Source organism: Microtus pennsylvanicus, chromosome 11 (assembly GCF_037038515.1).
Source record: "Microtus pennsylvanicus isolate mMicPen1 chromosome 11, mMicPen1.hap1, whole genome shotgun sequence".
NCBI lineage: Eukaryota > Metazoa > Chordata > Mammalia > Rodentia > Cricetidae > Microtus > Microtus pennsylvanicus.
The window spans coordinates 2,074,606-2,092,846 of record NC_134589.1 but is presented as its reverse complement, the minus strand read 5'-3'; the positions used below and the strand labels follow the sequence as shown (position 1 = coordinate 2,092,846).

General features: G+C 54.8%; 1 protein-coding gene across 2 annotated transcripts in view; it reads left to right on the top strand.

Moving 5' to 3' along the window:
* The window catches only part of Rptor (regulatory associated protein of MTOR complex 1), a 306,486-nt gene extending 288,646 nt beyond the window's left edge, over positions 1 to 17,840 (top strand). For both annotated transcript variants that reach the window (XM_075989895.1, XM_075989893.1), the window contains 10 exons: positions 2,723 to 2,828; positions 5,635 to 5,749; positions 6,779 to 6,903; positions 9,278 to 9,382; positions 10,626 to 10,732; positions 13,148 to 13,275; positions 13,755 to 13,841; positions 14,784 to 14,900; positions 15,272 to 15,401; positions 15,972 to 17,840. In XM_075989895.1, coding sequence (XP_075846010.1) covers positions 2,723 to 2,828; positions 5,635 to 5,749; positions 6,779 to 6,903; positions 9,278 to 9,382; positions 10,626 to 10,732; positions 13,148 to 13,275; positions 13,755 to 13,841; positions 14,784 to 14,900; positions 15,272 to 15,401; positions 15,972 to 16,040 — 1,089 coding nt within the window. In that variant the 3' untranslated portion in view covers positions 16,041 to 17,840. The remainder of the gene's footprint in view (positions 1 to 2,722; positions 2,829 to 5,634; positions 5,750 to 6,778; positions 6,904 to 9,277; positions 9,383 to 10,625; positions 10,733 to 13,147; positions 13,276 to 13,754; positions 13,842 to 14,783; positions 14,901 to 15,271; positions 15,402 to 15,971) is intronic.
* Positions 17,841 to 18,241: the final 401 nt, after the last annotated feature.

The following is an 18,241-nucleotide window of genomic DNA, read 5'->3' as shown; positions in this document are numbered from 1 at the left end:
AAAGTGCTGGCAATTATACGACCAACCATTTGCCTAATCCCAAGCCACACCTAAAGAGGGTAACCTGACTTTAGAGAGGGGACACTTCCTCCCCTAGTGCTCAGGTCATCTGTAATGAAGGTCGTCAGAGGGCACACTGTAGGCTTGGGCTCTGATCAGTGCTGCAGAGACCATTGCCTGCCTGAATGAGCCCTGGGGAGAGGATGGGGGATCCCATTAAGGCTGGGAAGTGGTGATAGTAGCCAGTGGGAAACAAAAACGGGCCTCCCATCCTCGCCGCATGGAGGACTTGCTCTTTCTAGTCTTAGGGCCAGTGTCAGCACCTTTCCATGGGGTCCTCACCACTTCTGCCTTGGCCCAAGCCTTTTTTCAGTCTTGATAGTAACACTCCTTTGACACACCCTGATCCTTATTAATTCCCAAGGCACCGAAAGTAAGACATATCCGGAAGACCCGTACTCTACACAGACCTGCGTCTGTGACATGTCTTGCCTCCTGTGCTCGAGAGGGGCTGAGCCTCGGCTTTCAGCTCCCTCTCAGCTGCCTGCACCCCCACAGAAGGCTTCGGAGCTGTAATTGATCTTTCTGAGAAGCCAAGAGGTGCTGAACTGGCTTGTCAGGACACTAATAGTGTTATACTGTGAAGCAGGCCATATCCCTCTGGGACAGTGGTTCTCAACCTGTGGGTCACCACCGTTTTGGGGGCCAAATGATCCTTTCAAAGGGGTCACATATCAGATATTTATGATTTATAACAATAGCAAAATTGCAGTTATGAAGTAGCAATGAAATAATTTTATGGTTGGGGTCACCACAATGAGGAACTGTATTAAAGGGTCACGGCATTAGGAAGGTTAGGAACACTGCTCTAGAAGCTGTTTAGAGAGAGGATCCCAAAAGCCAGGCTCTGGATGCTTGTTTACCAAAAGGCAATATTATTCTGCCCAGAGATGAATAGAGAGAAAGCGAGGGGTAATGCCCAGGAAGGGGATAGTCTGCTGTCCAGTCTCATCCAGTCACTCCACCGATGGCTGGTTACCCGCAGTGGCACCATGCCTGTATCTTTTCCCAGGGTACTGCTTCCCTCCTCGATCTGGGCCGTCCTCTGCTTTCTGCTGCCTCTCACAAGTATAGCAGCTCTGAGAGAAAGCTCACTTCTGAGACAGCCCCTCCCCGCCCCTCACCCCCAGGAGACAGAGTCCAGGGCTTCTGTCACCAGTGACAGTGCAAGTGCCAGACTGCCTGACACCCTCCAGGCTTCCGTGTGCCTGGGTCCCCCCAGTGTGTCTCCTCCAGGCTTCCGTGTGCCTGGGTCTCCCCCGTGTGTCCCCTCCAGGTTTCCGTGTGCCTGGGTCTCCCCCGTGTGTCCCCTCCAAGCTTCTGTGTGCCTGGGTCTCCCCAGAGTGTCCCCTCCAGGCTTCCGTGTGCCTGGGTCTCCCCAGAGTGTCCCCTCCAGGCTTCCGTGTGCCTGGGTCTCCCCAGAGTGTCCCCTCCAGGCTTCCGTGTGCCTGGGTCTCCCCAGAGTGTCCCGTCCAGGCTTCCGTGTGCCTGGGTCCCCCCAGAGTGTCCCCTCCAGGTTTCCGTGTTCCTGGGTCTCCCCCGTGTGTCCCCTCCAGGCTTCCGCGTGCCTGGGTCCCCCCGTGTGTCCCCTCCAGGCTTCCGTGTGCCTGGGTCCCCCCGTGTGTCTCCTCCAGGCCTTGCTTATCTCTGTCCTGGAGTCTGCCCTGGGTTCACCCCATGTGCAGCAGCAGTGCAGTCTCAGAGAGCTGAGCTGCACCAGGCCCTAGAGTCCACCCCTCAAGTCCCTCTTCCTCTCCAGGCACCTTTTAGACCTCTCCTGATCTGCTCCCAGAGAACCTGGGTCTCACCAAAGTGCATCTCCTGCGCACTGAGAGCTGTCTGAAGCTGCTCACTATCACTCCATGTCTTCTCTAGTAAGCTCTGCATTGTCATGAAATGTCACGCGTGGTTCTCAATCCACATTTGCTGCTGGGGGCCATTTTTAAGCCACTAACCATTCTCAGGGAGGCAGTGACATCTCCCTGTGTCCAGGTGGGTGTCCTCCTGTGGCAGATGATTTTGCTGTTGTTGTGTGTGTGTGTCTGCAACTTTTGAGAAGAAAAAGAAGGGTGCATAGCAATAAAACACTGAAAAAGAAACACGGTCCTGCCTGGGGTCTTCTTCCTGGTGCTGTCTTCCTCAGGACGCAACTGTTTCCTGGCTGGCCCAGACAGGTCCTCTCTGTGTCTCAGCCAGCAGGGAGGAGGGTCTTATCCTGTTCATTGATTGTCTCAGTGTTTGGGGAATATAAAACTATCGCAGCCTCCCAAGAGAATCAGTCAGTGAGGTTTATCCTCAAGTGCAGCTGTCAAAGCCAGCACCTCTGCCTCTGCATGCTGGAGGCATTTCCCTTGTTGGGAAATCTCAGGACCCCACTCTACAGCATCATCTCCCCCACCCAGCCTTTAGCCCAGACTAAAGGATCCAGACCTCCAGTTCTCAGAGAGTAATGTCATTTGTTTGTTATTTTCCCTGAGATGTGGACCACTCTGTAGCCCAGGCTGTCCTGGAATTCACCAAATAAACCATACTGCTTCAAACTCATGGAGCACCACCTGCCTTAGCCCCAGTTTGGAAATCATGGGCATACAGCACCATGCCCAGCTCAGCAGTGACTGTCTTCTAGTTGCTGAGCCTAAACTTGGGTTTTCTGTCCTTACAGATCCCTGAAGAGCATGACCTGGAGAGTCAGATCCGCAAGGAGCGTGAGTGGCGGTTCCTGAGGAACACTAGAGTCAGAAAGCAGGCCCAGCAGGTCATCCAGAAGGGTAAGTGCACAGAGCCCCAGAGGAGCAGGTCTTCTGCTAGATAGATTCAGCCCCCAAGGCACCGTGTGTGCTTCCCTTGCAGACCAGCACACTGACTGGTAGAGGCAGCTGGGACAGGGGTGGCATGGGGGAAGAGGAGGCCACCTCATGGGGAAGGCTTCTCCTAAAGGACATTCCTGCCCTGGGCTCTCACAGAGGCAAGTCCCGACTAGCTAGTAACCTTCAGAGAAGTATCAGCTCTGCTCTTTGGCATTTCCAGAAGAGGGTGCAGGCCCTTTTCAGGCCCTGGGAGCCCACATCTCACTAACCACCCGGGATGTCCTTGAAATGACCACTGGCTCCATTTCTCCAAAGCTCAACAGCTGTGCCCTCACCAGACCTTTCCCAGACTTGACAGCATGCCGTGTTTGCCCCCTTCCAGCCTCATGGAGACAGTGTTACTGATTATCCAAGGAAGTATGGTGCTCCTGTGGAACCCAGGAGCAAGCTCCTGTCGGAAAGTTGTGCAGTGTGTCCCCCAGACCTGGAGCATGCAGGGAACAGGATCGTCCCAACTGTGGCAGGAATGAGGGCCATATTACCTCACCCTAAGACCAGGGTTCTTCATCTACTCTGTTAAGGAGTATAGAGCAAGGCTGCAGCTCCACGGCTCTGATTGCATGAGAAGGAGAGGTGGAGGCCACTTCATGTCTCCAAGTAGTTTTTCTCATAGAAGCAGCCATGGCTGAGGGTCAGTGTGGTCAGTCTGTGGCCTTCTCCCGGTTCCACAAGTCACAGTTTTGATCATACCTCCCTGTCCTCTGAAATTTAGAAAATAATGACCAGTTTTATTAAATTAGGACTGAGCCTCAGAAGACACACTGTCCCACCACTGAAACAGAGGGCCATGGCAGCTTCAGCCCCAGGCCTGCCTCATTGAGTACCTCATTTCCTGCATATCGATGCTTGTGTCCCCGGATCTAAGATGCAGGCCCTTGGGTACCTGTGGCCCTGACATAGTCCCTGCTCCTGCTCTTGGCTCCTCATGGCTCCTTGTAGGTGCTAGGGTCTCCTAACTCTGTGTGCAGCGGGTACACACTGTCCACGGCGCCTTCCTAGATAGCACCAGCCCTCTCAGAGCCCATGTCCACTGCACTCCCCTAGACAGCGTTTCCTTAGGACCCCAGGACTCCAGGCCATGGCGGCTAGGGCAGGCTGATTTCTTGATGCGAGTTTGGAAACTAGTTCAGAAACCAGGCCCACACAGTAAGATGTCTGGGGGGCCTCTCGGTCCAGCTGCAGAGTCAACATTGCCTGGCATTTCTATTCAGAACTGAGGCGTGCATTAGAATACAAAGACAGGTGTGGCTGGGAGATGGCCACACAAGCGTGAGGACTGAGTGCGAGCCCAGAGCTGGGTCCTGCGCTGCCTGTCTGTACTTCCGCCACTGCCTCAGAGACAGGGTTGGTAGCTGCTGAAGAATCAGGTGAGATGTAGACACAGTAGCTCAGAACTAAGTGGGCCGCAGTGCGTTCTTGCGGTCACCCAGGCTGTGTCTAGATTCAGCACAAGCTTTTCCTTGTTGGACAGCTGAGTATGTGCTGGGAAAGGTGTCAGAAGAGAGGTAGGAAATGATGCCTGCAGACTGGGTGGCACTGACTGCAAAAGTGCAAATCAGGCCCCAGGAGATGGGAACTAGGAAAGACCCGTTGGCGTTCTTCAAGGCCCTGATCATCATTGGCTTTTCCTAAGACCTGGTGACCTGGGCCAGCTGCCACACATTGCTATTTGTGTGAGTATTTCATCTTCTAGTGCTCAGGACTTCACCATCCTACCAGAGGCCTCAACAAGAAAAACATAGCTAAAGAATGAGAGTGCCCCAGGCTAGACGCGAGTACCACTGCAAACCTAGGCACCTCCTCCTCCAGCAACACCGCCTTCAGCCATTTCCCCAAAGGAACCAGAGGGTAGACGCAGTGTGCAGAGCAGCCCACCTGGCTGAACGGTGTGATTCTTTCAGGGCCGCCATCCTAGAGTCCCCTATATAGCAAGGGCACAGACAAGGGGAAAGAGCCTAGCTCAGAGCTACCCACGAGCTGGTGTCTGCCTCTCCGTAGGCTCATGTAAGGGCCTTCTGGCTAGACCGGAAAGCTTTCCTCTGTCCACCCAAGAGCTATGACCACTGGCTAAAAAGATGTGTGGTCCCTGAAGCACCCTCCTGGATACCCAGAGGTCCATGCAGGTATCTGGGGCCAAGGCAGAAGGTGCTGTCTTGGTGCTGAAGCTCTGAAATAGTGTGTACTCTGAGGAGACTTTACTGCCCTCTGTACCATGTCCAGCAGAGTCCAGCTGCCTGGACTCCGCATCCTTAGCTGCTTTCTGTCTCTTGAAAAACCAGGAGGGTGTATATTTTTGACTAATGTGTGGGGCCTGGTAAGAAAACCTGCCCTGTGTCCTTCACCCTTGTGATTTCTTAGCTAGCTGCTTTCCAGACCGAAGACCCTGAGCTTTAGCTGGGTCATGAGTGGTGGTAACCACACCCTCCTTCATCCTGAAATCCTAGCACTCTCTTCCAACTCAAGTTCTTCTACTCTGCATATTGCTATGTATAGTATAGGAAGCATTGGTCAAATGTATGTCAGTGTCTGCCTCCACCAGGCACTGTGAGACAGCACCAAGCATTTGGATGCACTGAGTTAAAGCCCCCTTTTCCTCAGCGTGTGCTGTCAGCCCTTCTCTCTGGTCCCTGCTTCCCCCTACTTCAGCTCTAGTGAGGCCATGTCAGTGTTGCTAGAGATGAGAACTTGGCTCCGTTATCTCTTGCAGGCATCAGCAGACTGGATGATCAGATCTTTCTGAACAGGAACCCTGGCGTCCCCTCTGTGGTCAAATTCCACCCCTTCACACCATGCATAGCTGTCGCCGACAAGGACAGCATCTGGTAGGCACGGCTTCAGTTCACCCTTGCTGTCTTCCCCTCCCCATGGCACCCAATTCTAGACTCACTTGGGCTGCACTGCTAAGGAAAGGCCAGGTAGGGGACCTGTTCCCTACCTGTTCTACAGGAGCACATGGGTGACCGAGGAACCCTGAGAGAGAATGGAATTTAAAATGTATCGCAGGTTCTGACCTGGTGTAATGAAGAAACTGCCCACTGTCGCAGGTTCATAGTTTATAAAATGTCTATAGATCTCCCTCCCCAACCCCCTTTCTTTTGTTTTTTAAGTTGTGATAAACTGTGTGTGACAGGAAACCGGGCATTTTAACCATTTGCTGTCAGTGCACATGCATGCTGTGAAGGCCAACCCCAGCACCGCCTCCAGAATGTTCTCCATGCCCCGTACCCAAACCACACAATGGGCACCAGTCCCTCCCCTCAGGTGCCAACCCCACCACCACCTCCAGAATGTTCTCCATGCCCCGTACCCAAACCACACAATGGGCACCAGTCCCTCCCCTCAGGTGCCATCAGCACCGCCTCCAGAATGTTCTCCATGCCCCGTACCCAAACCACACCATGGGCACCAGTCCCTCCCCTCAGGTGCCATCAGCACCATCTTTTCCTTGCCTCTAGGGACCTCCTGAGAGTGGACTCCTGCGGTGTCTGTCCCTTGTGACTGTCTTCTTTCACTTTTATCTCACTGCTCGCTCAGACTGTAGCATTTGTTAGCATTTCCTCCTTCTGGGGCCTGGTGATACTCTGTTGTGAGGCTCTCCCACACTCGCGGCTGTGCAGGGTGCTTAGGTGGCTCCCTTGAGTGCTGGTGTGGACGTACCTGTCGTCCCAGGTCCCTGCGTTCAGTTCCCGAGGAACGTGCCGGGGTGGAATGCTGTGCCGGTCTTTCCTGGGGACCACACCGTACCTCCCACCAGTAGCACACAAGCTCCTCACGCTCACTGGCCAGTTCCTCCCACCGGGGTTTGGGTTTCCTTAGTGACTGTCTTTTGTCATCGCCCTTCTTCTTTCAAGCTTTTGGGACTGGGAGAAAGGAGAGAAGCTGGACTACTTCCACAATGGCAACCCTCGGTACACCAGGGTCACCGCCATGGAGTACCTGAATGGCCAGGACTGCTCCTTGCTGCTGACAGCCACAGGTGAGCCGGACTGGTGTGGTCCTAGGCCTGAGGGGCATCTTTTTTCTGTTTCTCCCTTTTTCATAAAACACTGCTCACCAAGGTTCCCATCATTCTGAAGTGTGACATTTGTGAGGGAAAGGGCTTGAATACAAGGCAAGATATTGGTCAGGGCTCTAGGACCATCTTTCCACCAAGTGTTCCTGGCCCTTCCATGACCTGGAAATGCCACATCAGCCTCTAACCTCCTAACCTTCATGGGAGATCCACATGGGCCCCCAGATAACACATGAAAGCCGAGGAGGACATCCTAGGCCATGATGTTCACAAGGGCTGCTCCCAACCATTGGCTCCATGAGCTCCCCTCCTCCCATGACCATGCAGAGGGATTTCGGCTCCCAGGCCAGGTCTGTCAATCTTTGCAGGCCAGCTTCCTGCTTCCAAAGGTGGCTGAGGAGGGGTGTTTCAGACACAGGAGCGGCGCTCACTCTGTTTTCTTGTTTGGTTTTCCACCTGAAGTAATCATCGTGCTCACTTTTGAACAGTAGTCTCTGGGTCACTTCCCTAGGTTGGTGGTAGGTGTACTTTTGTTGTTGCTTTGTGTTGTGTCCCCTTATTTAAGACATCCTCGCATGTAGCCCAGTCCAGCCTCAAGCCCACTCTATAGCCAGCGATGACCTTGAACTCTGATCCTCTTGCCTCTTTCTCCCAAATTCAGGGATTACAGCTGAGTGTACCCTGCCCCATGCACTAACACACTGCTGTGACCTGACCCAGGGCTTCCCCAGCCACAGCTGTTTTAGCCCTCTGACAGCACAGGTCCTGGGTCGGGACCGTTTGGTGGTACAGGGCCTGCCTGGCATCACAAGCCCCACATAAACTACGGAGAGAGAATCCCACCAGCACCATGACCTCCTGCTGGTGAGAAGCTGCTGTCAGGTCAGAAGGTGGTGGCAAGGCTAATAGAGGGGCCCTGAGCCCACAGTCCCAGGCTTCTCTGTCCTCATCCTGGGCCTGGACTTGGTTTCTGCACCACTTGAGACCACTGATAATCCCTGTATATGACTTACAAATATATGGCTTATGTTCACACTTCAAAGGGGAAACTACTCCCGGAAATTAATCTGACAGCCCTACAGTCCAGCCCTGAGTGATGCAGTGACACCCAAGGGACTCAGATAGCAACTGGAGGTGACACAGGTGGGCCTCCAGTCCAGTAGCCCAGCACGCAGCAGGCTGCCGCATCCACATCCACTGCTAGGGAAGGCCAGGGAGTGGCTGCTGGCTTCCTGCAGAGCTGGTCACAGCCGCAGTCATGCTCATCCAGCTCGACCAGTGTGCAGAAACTCAGCGGTCACCCGGATCAGAGCCCGGAGGTGCTGTTGGGATGTGGCCACCGGAAGGGTCCTTTGTGACGAGTCCAAGGCTCTTGTGTTGAGGCACATTGGAGAACCGTGTCTGCCGAGCTGCTGGAGTCTAGGCTTTCATGACCTGGAAGACAGTTTAGTCCCTGCTCCTTAGTGGTATAGGCTGCCTGTTCCCAGGACTTTGGGAACATTGCTTACACCCAAGCGTCCCCTTCAGTGTCAACACGGTCAGCATCAGTTAGGGTGCTGAGCGTGAGTGCCTCCATCTTGTTTTCTTGTTTGTTTTGTTGTTGTGAGTGTCCATCTCCTGTTTCAGTGAAGACATACGGCCCTAAAAGTCTGTCTAGCAGAGTCACCTCAGGACCCTCAGCACCAGTGCTGTCCAGGAGCGACCTATACACAGTGGGGCTGCAGACCCTCAGGGCACAGCTAGGCCTTCAAGAGAGGTCAGGGTCAGACTGAGATTCTCAAGGCACCGAGGAGGAGGAAGTGGAGAGAAGAGGAAGAAAACGAAGGGGAACAGCATCAAAGTCCTTGACTCAAGAGAGACGCTGTGGAAGGGCCTCCTCCTTTCTAAGCCTCTAAAAGCAAGGCAGACGGGGGTCTCACGTGTTTTGGTCTGGTGAGCCAAGCAACCGTCCTCTCTAACCTTAGGTCAGGCTGACAAGGATGAAGGCCCCAAAGATTTGTCCTCTGGAAAACTAAGTCTCACACATTGAGGGACTGGACCAGACAGGAAGAGTGAGGAAGTGATCCGGCTCTCACCAGCTTCTGTCTCTAAGATTAGAGAGCAGGACATGCTGCTGCTGGCTCTGGGAAGAAGTGGCCATGCAGCCAAGCCACTGACCTGTGGCCTGTGGTTTCCAGTGCTGGGATCTACCATGAACCCATCTCCCTGTACAGCTCTCTCTCCTGGTCACCCACATCAGCACAGCAGGGCCAGGCATCCAGAACCCTGCATCTGTGTCTTAGAGATGGGTGAACACACCTCCAGGGTACGGGCTCATAGTGTTTTTCTCCTTCCCTAGATGATGGTGCCATCAGGGTCTGGAAAAATTTTGCTGATTTGGAAAAGAATCCAGAGATGGTTACTGCATGGCAGGGGCTCTCAGACATGCTGCCAACAACACGAGGTGGGTCAGCTCGTAGACACACTACTGGAGAAGGCCATCCAGATGGTCAGCTCGTAGACACACTACTGGTAGTATCAGGGGGCCTTTGCTCCTCGGGAGAAGGCCATCCAGATGGTCAGCTCGTAGACACGCTACTGGTAGTATCAGGGGGCCTTTGCTCCTCGGGAGAAGGCCATCCAGAACTATGGAAGACATCTCTGATGCCTCCAGGACACCCATTCTGAGTTTCCAAAAGCATCCTGTGATCTCCCGTGGAAACCACAATAGGTAACACTCCAGGATTCCAATGCTCTGCCGTGTTCTCAGTTTGCCCGAGTTGTAGGCAGCCCTGCACATGGCCACATATGGCTTAGGGAAGCACGGCTGCTGGCTGCGCACGAAGGCAACATGGCGACCTCCTTGTGTGTGCATCTTCCCGTCTCGGGGAGAAGTCCAGCCACACTCCCACCTGCCTGGGGCTGGTGAGACCTGTGGTCTCCAGAACTGTGGGAAGGGAAACCTGAGTGGCCTGTGGTCTCCTTGTAGAAGTCTAAGATGACTGAGATGAGGAATGAGTGAAGCCCAGAGGGAGTCAGGCTTCAGGAGGTGTCCTCTCTGTAGGCAGGTGCCTCCTGCAGCACTGACAACCGGGGTGACCTAGCTCCTACCCCATGGCTTCTGCTGAGTTAACATTCCATGGTAACTGCATGTGCTCTACCAGGAGCTTGAGCTTAAATCTGTTGCCTTAGGTACCTTGGGTATAGAAGCTTGCTTTGTAAACACTGTGCTTGATGGAGGTCCATGCCCATGTGGAGAGAGGGACCTTTGGAGAATTCCTAAGAGCTGAGTCAAGTTGCCCACTGGCCATCCTCCTGCCTCAGTCCCTCAGTAGCCAGGATGACGGGCACATGTCACTGCACTTAGCTGAGAGCTCATTTCCCTGTGTCTGTCTGCTCTTCATCTCCATTTTGGTAGTCAGGACATTCTCCTCGGTGTCTTACCCAGTGCTAGCATACAGGTGGCCTTGGCCTGTGTAGAACCCCTGCTTTTCCTAAGAACTAGGACCTTGGTGTCTGACTTGGCCTGGAGGCCACTGAAAGGTGATATGCTGAAGCTGTATTTGGTGGACAGAGCAAATTCTGAGTCTTGTGATACAGTTCCTGGGGTGGAGTGTGTAAGGTCCTAGGAGAGCATGGTGCTCATCTGAATGTTATTGCACCAACCTTGCCTTACGTGAGTGAGAGGGATGTCCCTGTTTCTCCAGGAGCTGGCATGGTGGTAGACTGGGAGCAAGAGACTGGCCTGCTCATGAGCTCAGGAGACGTACGCATTGTCCGAATCTGGGACACTGACCGTGAGACGAAAGTGCAGGTAACACTCCAGCCCTGCTTCATAGCACCAGACGCCTGAGCTCCCACAGTAGACCTCGTCCCTGTCATAGCACAGACACCCGAGTACCCACAGAGTAGACCTCGTCCCTGTCATAGCACAGACACCCGTGATCCCACAGAGTAGACCTCGTCCCTGTCATAGCACAGACACCTGAGTACCCACAGAGTAGACCTCGTCCCTGTCATAGCACAGACACCTGAGTACCCACAGAGTAGACCTCGTCCCTGTCATAGCACAGACACCTGAGTACCCACAGAGTAGACCTCGTCCCTGTCATAGCACAGACACCCGAGTACCCACAGAGTAGACCTCGTCCCTGTCATAGCACAGACACCTGAGTACCCACAGAGTAGACCTCGTCCCTGTCATAGCACAGACACCCGAGTACCCACAGAGTAGACCTCGTCCCTGTCATAGCACAGACACCTGAGTACCCACAGAGTAGACCTCGTCCCTGTCATAGCACAGACACCCGAGTACCCACAGAGTAGACCTCGTCCCTGTCATAGCATAGACACCCAAGCTCCCACAGAGTAGACCTCGTCCCTGTCATAGCATAGACACCCAAGCTCCCACAGAGTAGACCTCGTCCCTGTCATAGTATAAACACCCATGATCCCACAGAGTAGACCTCGTCTCTGTCATAGCACAGACACCCAAGTACCCACAGAGTAGACCTCGTCCCTGTCATAGTATAAACGCCCATGATCCCACAGAGTAGACCTCATCTCTGTCATAGCACAGACACCCAAGTACCCACAGAGTAGACCTCGTCTCTGTCATAGCACAGACACCCAAGTACCCACAGAGTAGACCTCATCCCTGTCATAGCACAGACACCTGAGTACCCACAGAGTAGACCTCGTCCCTGTCATAGCACAGACACCCGTGATCCCACAGAGTAGACCTCGTCCCTGTCATAGCACAGACGCCCAAGCTCCCACAGAGTAGACCTCGTCCCTGTGAAAGAGAACCAAGACAAGCGCAGTCGGTGACTGCTGCCCAGCTGTTTGTCTGCAGGGAGACAGACAGGAGATGGCATCTTGCTGGCAGGCGACAAGCTAATCTCCTCTGGCTGCACAGTGATTACGGCTTTTGACCCTTTGACCCTGCATTACAGCGTAATTAAGCCTGTGCTGATCCAAATATTGTTTCTCTGTGCAGATTAGGGAATATCAGAAATCAGTCGGGTGAAATATCTTAAATGAGAACAGCTAATTGTTTGACCGTCTGCTTCCTTACCCTGTGGTGCTGGGCACAGAAGGCAGGGCTTCGTGTGTGCCAAATACCTCCCTGGGCTGCCGCTGGGTTAGAACTCAGCCCCCCACTTAAACCATCTTTCATTTTCAAGAAATTAAATGTTTGTTTGTTTTTGAGACATAATATTACTATGTAGACCAGTCTGGCTCCAAATTTTCCATTTTAATAGAGTGCATTGGTTTTGCCTCTGATACCAGGACTTCTTTGCCAGAGTCCAGTTGCACCTATGTCCTTTGGATCCAAGGCAAAATCACAGCTACTGTAAGGACATCACGTAGGTAGCCGAGGGATAGCCACGGAGCAGAGCCTGTCCTCAGTGTTCTCCAGCCTGCCCTGCCAAAGTGGGGCCTGGACAGCTTGGACAGCTGTGGGCATCTTTGCAGAGCAAAGGGCAGAGGCCGGCAGGAATGATAAGAACTGGCATGATTTGAGGCCTGTCCTTCCATGGTCTCTTCAAGCCCCACAATGCCACCAAACAGTTGAAGTAAAACACTGTCTTCCAGGGTCTCTGCTCATATGGGGAGATAGTGCCTGATTGTTCCTACTTCTGGGGGGCCGTGTGGGACCCTTGGGGTCCCTGCAGGTGCAGTGCCTCTTTGGGTGTCATTACATCAGCTGCAAAGGAGGGAACGTGGCTCTTTCACAGCGCCCCACCCCCACTCCCGTGAGTTCCTCTTGGGCTCCCCCGTCTTTCCCTCTGAGGCCCATTCCCAGCTCCCATTCCTCACCCCCCTGCCCTTCTGCAGTATTTACAGCACCAAGGGGAGCAGAGAAGCAGTTCCTCAGCTCTTCCCTGACTAATTAGGGGTTTGAAGAGAGCGCTAACGAGACTCCCTCCCTGCCAAAATGTGCCTCGTCTTTCTTTTCAGGAAAGAGGGATATTGCTGGAAAGTTTAATTGGCACTGAGAGCAAGGCGTCCCCACAGTTCTCGTCCCGACTGTGCCAGGCCCGGGCTCACAGGCTCTGCTCTGGCCTATAGGCACTCAAGCTGATGGGGCATGCCTGCTGCCCTGCAGCCCTGCTCCTCTGGCCTCTGCTGGCCTTGTAGGGAGAGACCTGTTCTTAGCTTGAGGGAAGTGGGTGTGGCCAGCTGGAGGCCCCTCCTCCCTCCTCACCGCTCTTTTTGGGCTTAGGACATTCCCACGGGTGCCGACAGCTGTGTGACAAGTCTGTCCTGTGACTCCCACCGCTCGCTCATTGTGGCTGGCCTGGGCGATGGCTCCATCCGGGTCTACGACAGGAGGATGGCACTCAGTGAATGGTAACTGCCACACCTCCCCTCTCCTCAGTGCTGCTCAAGCTCCTTCCAGATGGCAGAGGCGCTCTGACCACAGAGATGCTTCATGAGCCAGCCTTCACCCTCCTCTGCCGGGCTTGTGGGTCCATTCTTCATCCTTGCCCGGCACCCAGTCATCTCGCAGCCCTGTGTCCTGCCTCCCAGAGAGACCTCCACACAAGCTGACCCCACGGAGACAGAGGAACAGTGTGGCCTTCTCACTAAGCTGCCATCTAAGGCAGGGCTAGTAGGCCTTCCTCAGCCCAAAATGGCACCCAGACTTGAAGGCAGACTGGGGAATTGGAGGCTGGACGGATGAGGGGAGTGACCTAGTACAGCCTAGCTAGTGGCTCCAACCTGAGCTGGGCCAGGGCCAGTTTACACCCACTTCTCCTAGCCCTCCCTGAGCAGTGCTGGAAGAGAGACTGGGCTGGGCCAGTCCTGACCGCACCTTCCTCCTCTAGCCGAGTCATGACTTACCGGGAGCACACAGCCTGGGTGGTCAAGGCCTACCTGCAGAAGCACCCTGAGGGCCACATCGTGAGTGTGAGGTAAGGAGCAGCAATGCAGAAGACATTTGCTGGGAAAACATTATTTTCCCTCCGTTTAAATATGTCCTTGATATTCAAACAGCTAGGGGCTGTGGCATTTCAGGGCAGTAATTGACTCTGCTCTGCAACTGGCCAGAAAGGTCAGTGTACAGAGCAAGAGGGTGCGTGTGTGTGTGCGCGTGTGCGTGCGTGCGTGCGTGTGCACACACAAACACGCACCAGGAAGTCTGAGCTGAGCTGAATAAGATGAGCAGGCAGGTGTGTCCCTCCTGCATGCACAAGGGCAGCGGGTCAGCACGCACCTGGCAACACGTCCCCAGCAGGCTGGCGGCCCCAGCAGACTGCCTTGTCGCCAGCCAGCCAGCCAGCCTCTGCCCATAAATCCAGCCTGCCGCTCAGTAAATACCGTGCTGAGAGCCGCGCATCTTTATCTGCCTGTTAAAGAGACAGCAAAGCGTGATTTACTGTCGCGAAGCCACATCCTTCAGAGTGATGCTCTTCCCTCGTCTATAGCATAAGCCTGGGTGGGGCAGCCTGGCCTCCCTGTGGGCCTGGGCATCCACCAGGCTCCCTCTGCCCTCATGGGCTCCACTTCATCAACTCCAGCCTCTGTGGCGCTCAGCTCCTGCCCTTGCTCGTAGCCTTTTCTCTGACCCTGCTGTGTCCTGCTTTGAGTGAGCACAGCAGCTATCTTTGGTGTCAGTCCTGGCCTTTTCCAGCTTAGGAGGAGGCAGCTTGACAGGAGCCCTGACTGCCATAGCCAGTGGGATAGCAGGATGGGGGGCTGTGAGCACCACCTGGGAGGTCCTTGGTAGGGGCCCTGGGAGTCTACATGGCTTTGGCCTTACCAGCATGACACTTCACATGGCAAGCGCCACCGTCCCCGGGGCCCCAGGAGTGCACCTAGTCCCACAGCGAGCCTGACTGTGGCCTCCTTCGCAGCGTCAATGGAGATGTACGCTTCTTTGACCCTCGGATGCCCGAGTCCGTGAATGTGATGCAGATCGTGAAGGGACTGACAGCCCTCGACATCCATCCCCAAGCAAACCTGATCGCCTGGTAGGTACCCTGCCTCCATGCAGCCCCTGCGTCTGAGCAGAGTACCCTGTCAGCGTGCACAACGCTTGAGCTCTGTCCTCACGGTGCCTTTGGAGGAAGACGACTTAGAGGTGTAACTGTGCTGCCGTGAAATAAAAGCAGGGGCTCTCTCGGTGCCTTCTCTAGCCGTGAGAGCAAACACCCGCCCTCAAGGCTTCTCTGGGGACAGACCTCCCTTACTGAGGGTAACAGAGGAGTAGCCTCTTCCTGCCTCAGGGTGACATACAGGTGGACCTCCTGGCCTGTGTCCCATTGCTGCAGCCCCCTTGGCCTGTCTTCCTCCCAACCACAGGAAGACAGAGGCTAATGTTCTGGCATCTCTCCCTCCACAGTGGCTCCATGAACCAGTTCACAGCCATCTACAACGGAAACGGGGAGCTGATCAACAACATCAAGTACTACGATGGGTTCATGGGTCAGCGAGTCGGGGCCATCAGCTGCTTGGCTTTCCACCCTCACTGGGTCCGTACCTGCTGCCTTCACTCACGGGTTCTGGGGAGGTGGAGTGGAGTCCAGTGGTTATATTCCAGCTCAGGAATATAAAGAGCTGAGATAAGCCTGGGTTCTCCAGAAAACCATGCCCTGACCCCTAGGAACCAAACTCAGTTCTTAATGCGCAGGTAAGAATAGACAGCGCAGAGGGAGACGCAGCTGGTGTCCCTGGGCCCCTTTCCATAGCTGGAGTCACTCGTGTGGACTGTTAGGTTGGTTAGGATTTTGCAGAGTGTGTTTCACTCTGCTGAAGTGCACAGCATCAGATTCCCAGAACTGTCCCAGTGGGGCAATCCTGAAAAGAAGCTGCAGGGAATTGTGGGTAGTATGCAAATTGCCTGTAATTGAATTTGGATGATACATCATCCTGCTAGAATCCGGCAGTTAATGGCCTTCATTCCTGTGCCTGTGTGGAGTTCAGAGGGGTTACGGTAGTTTGTGCCTCCCGGCTAGAGCTGCTCCCTTCCCCTCACCCCACACTGTAGCTCCCATCGTAGCTGAGGCCTGGCTCACGCCCTCGCTCGTCTGCTCTCTCCGCAGCCTCACCTGGCAGTAGGAAGCAACGACTACTACATCTCTGTGTATTCGGTGGAGAAGCGCGTCAGATAGCGGCACCCGGGACTCCCGCCAGGCTGCAGCCACCCTCTGCTGTACATAGTGAACCAACCCTGCAAACCCTGGCCGGCTGAGGAGGGGGCTCGCACTTCTTCCTGTCTGTCCTCACTGTAATGTACAAGTCCAGAGCAGGGGAGGGTTTGACGCTGCTTCCTGTCAAGAACCAGCACCCAGGCCCCAAGGACCTCAGGATGCGTCTCAGTGCATCGTGGTCCTTCTGTCCTGCTTCCTTCTGAGGTTTTACAAAGGATACATTGGTTTTTCCATGCGGTCAAAGCATTAGTCGCAGGACAGGTGGAGCCCTGTAGAAAAGCTGCATTGGGGCTCCTGAGAGCCATGCCCAGCCCCACTGTCCTCTCAGCAGTGTGGACAGGAACCCCTCAGAGTAGGCTGGGCAATGCTGGGAAATGGAAGAAAGTGACTGAGGGAGGAGAGGGGAGGCCTCTCCTGCTACCCAGTGTGGAAGCCTGAACCTGGCCCTCCTAGGGCACTGAGGCAGCCCAACACACCCACCTCATCACGGGGTACATTATGCTGGTGTGAGAAAGGGGCCCCCTTCCTGCACAGCTAGTCTCCGAGGTCACAGGCAAGGGCTGTTGTGACTCTGCACAGACGAGGCAGATGTGTAGAATTAGCTGTTGCCTGCCCCTGACGTGCTTCTCTCCTGTAGGGCAGTAGCCGTGGCCACAGCCACACAAGGCACACACGCATGCAGCCGCACAACCTCCCCATCCATGCCCAAGCACATGTGGGTGCCCTGGTCTTCCTGTCTGTGCGCACTTAGGGTGCACACACGTGCAGGCTCACAGTCTCCCCTCCTGCACAGGTGTGGGCACTGTGGCCTCCTGCAGGTGTCGTCATGCTGACCTCACGCTCGTCACACACGGTTCAGAGGCTGCACTGGACCCCAGAGGCGTGTGAGCAGAAACAGCCCTGTCGATGGTGTGGCTAAGGTTGCGTGGTGTAATCTGTGATGTGGAAGAGCTTCTCAGCAGTGTCCTGGTGTCAGCATATGTCTTTGTGCGTACACAAGTGAGGGCCGTGGACGTTGCAGCCCTGGGTGGAGCACAGCACTGCCGAGGAGCTGCACACAAACGGGCACTGCACAGTAATGATGTTTTAAAAAGCATTTTCCATTTTCCCTGGGAATCAGGATCTTTCAGAGGAGGACAAAGTGGCGTAATCAGTTCTGCCAATAGGAGTCCAATGTCCAGGCTGGAACAGTCAGGGCAGAGGCTGGGTCCCTGCGCTGTGCTCTGTTTTAGTCGAGAGCATCGTCCATGTGAAAGGATCTCTGCAGGCAGTGCTGGGCTGACCACAGGGCCAGGTGGGGCCGGACAACAGGACAGAAGGGGCTCCGGAGGAAGACAGCACCCTGGAGTTGGGAAGGCCTTAGAACCACCCGACACAACCAGGAGCCCGCCTGCCCAGTTCTGCAGAGCGCTCCAGTGGGGGACACGCCGGAACCTTCCAGCAGCTGAACTCCAAATGTGGTCCAGCTCAGTCCCTGTCTAACTGGGGGTTCTGTCTTGGCAGCACGGGGCCTCCCTTCCCTGGTGGAGCTGCAGAGCTTGCATCTTGCCCAGGGGCTGGGCCTTTGCTGGTCTGATGGGAAAAGTCAATCATGAAGCTAACCAAGGCTGGAGAGAGCACTGGCCTAGAGTTCATTGTCTCTGCTCATTTCTCCAAAAGGAGAGCTGAGAGGACTGACCAGACATGGAGCTGCAGTGAGGCTCAAAGCAGTGACAAGCAGCAAAGTGTTAATAAAGAATAAAGCCGTGAGAAGAGACTGTGCCCCTGAGAGCCGAGAGTGGGAGGGGCTGGGCCCCCAAGAGTGTGCAGTCATAGCTTTGCATTCCCCGGTCCCCTGCGGTGGGGTGGGAGTCTTGCCCATGACGGCTGTAAGTGCATGCCCCAGGACAGGGCCACTGCACTAGCCCTCCTGAGCCTGGGTAGAACGGAAGAGGTGGTGGTTGCCATGGATACCTTGCGGCATCGTGACTAGGGTTTCTCTGCTAGCTCAGGCTTGTCATTAATAAGGTTGCCTGCATTTACACAGACCAGCGTCACATGTTCGTTCGTGCCCATTTTTCTGTTAACATTGCTGCCTCTCTGGGCAAGACCACGTAGTGCAGAGGGTGGGTAGGTGAGCGGTGTACAGCCAGTCCTGGGGAAGAGAGACCACCGGCTGTGTG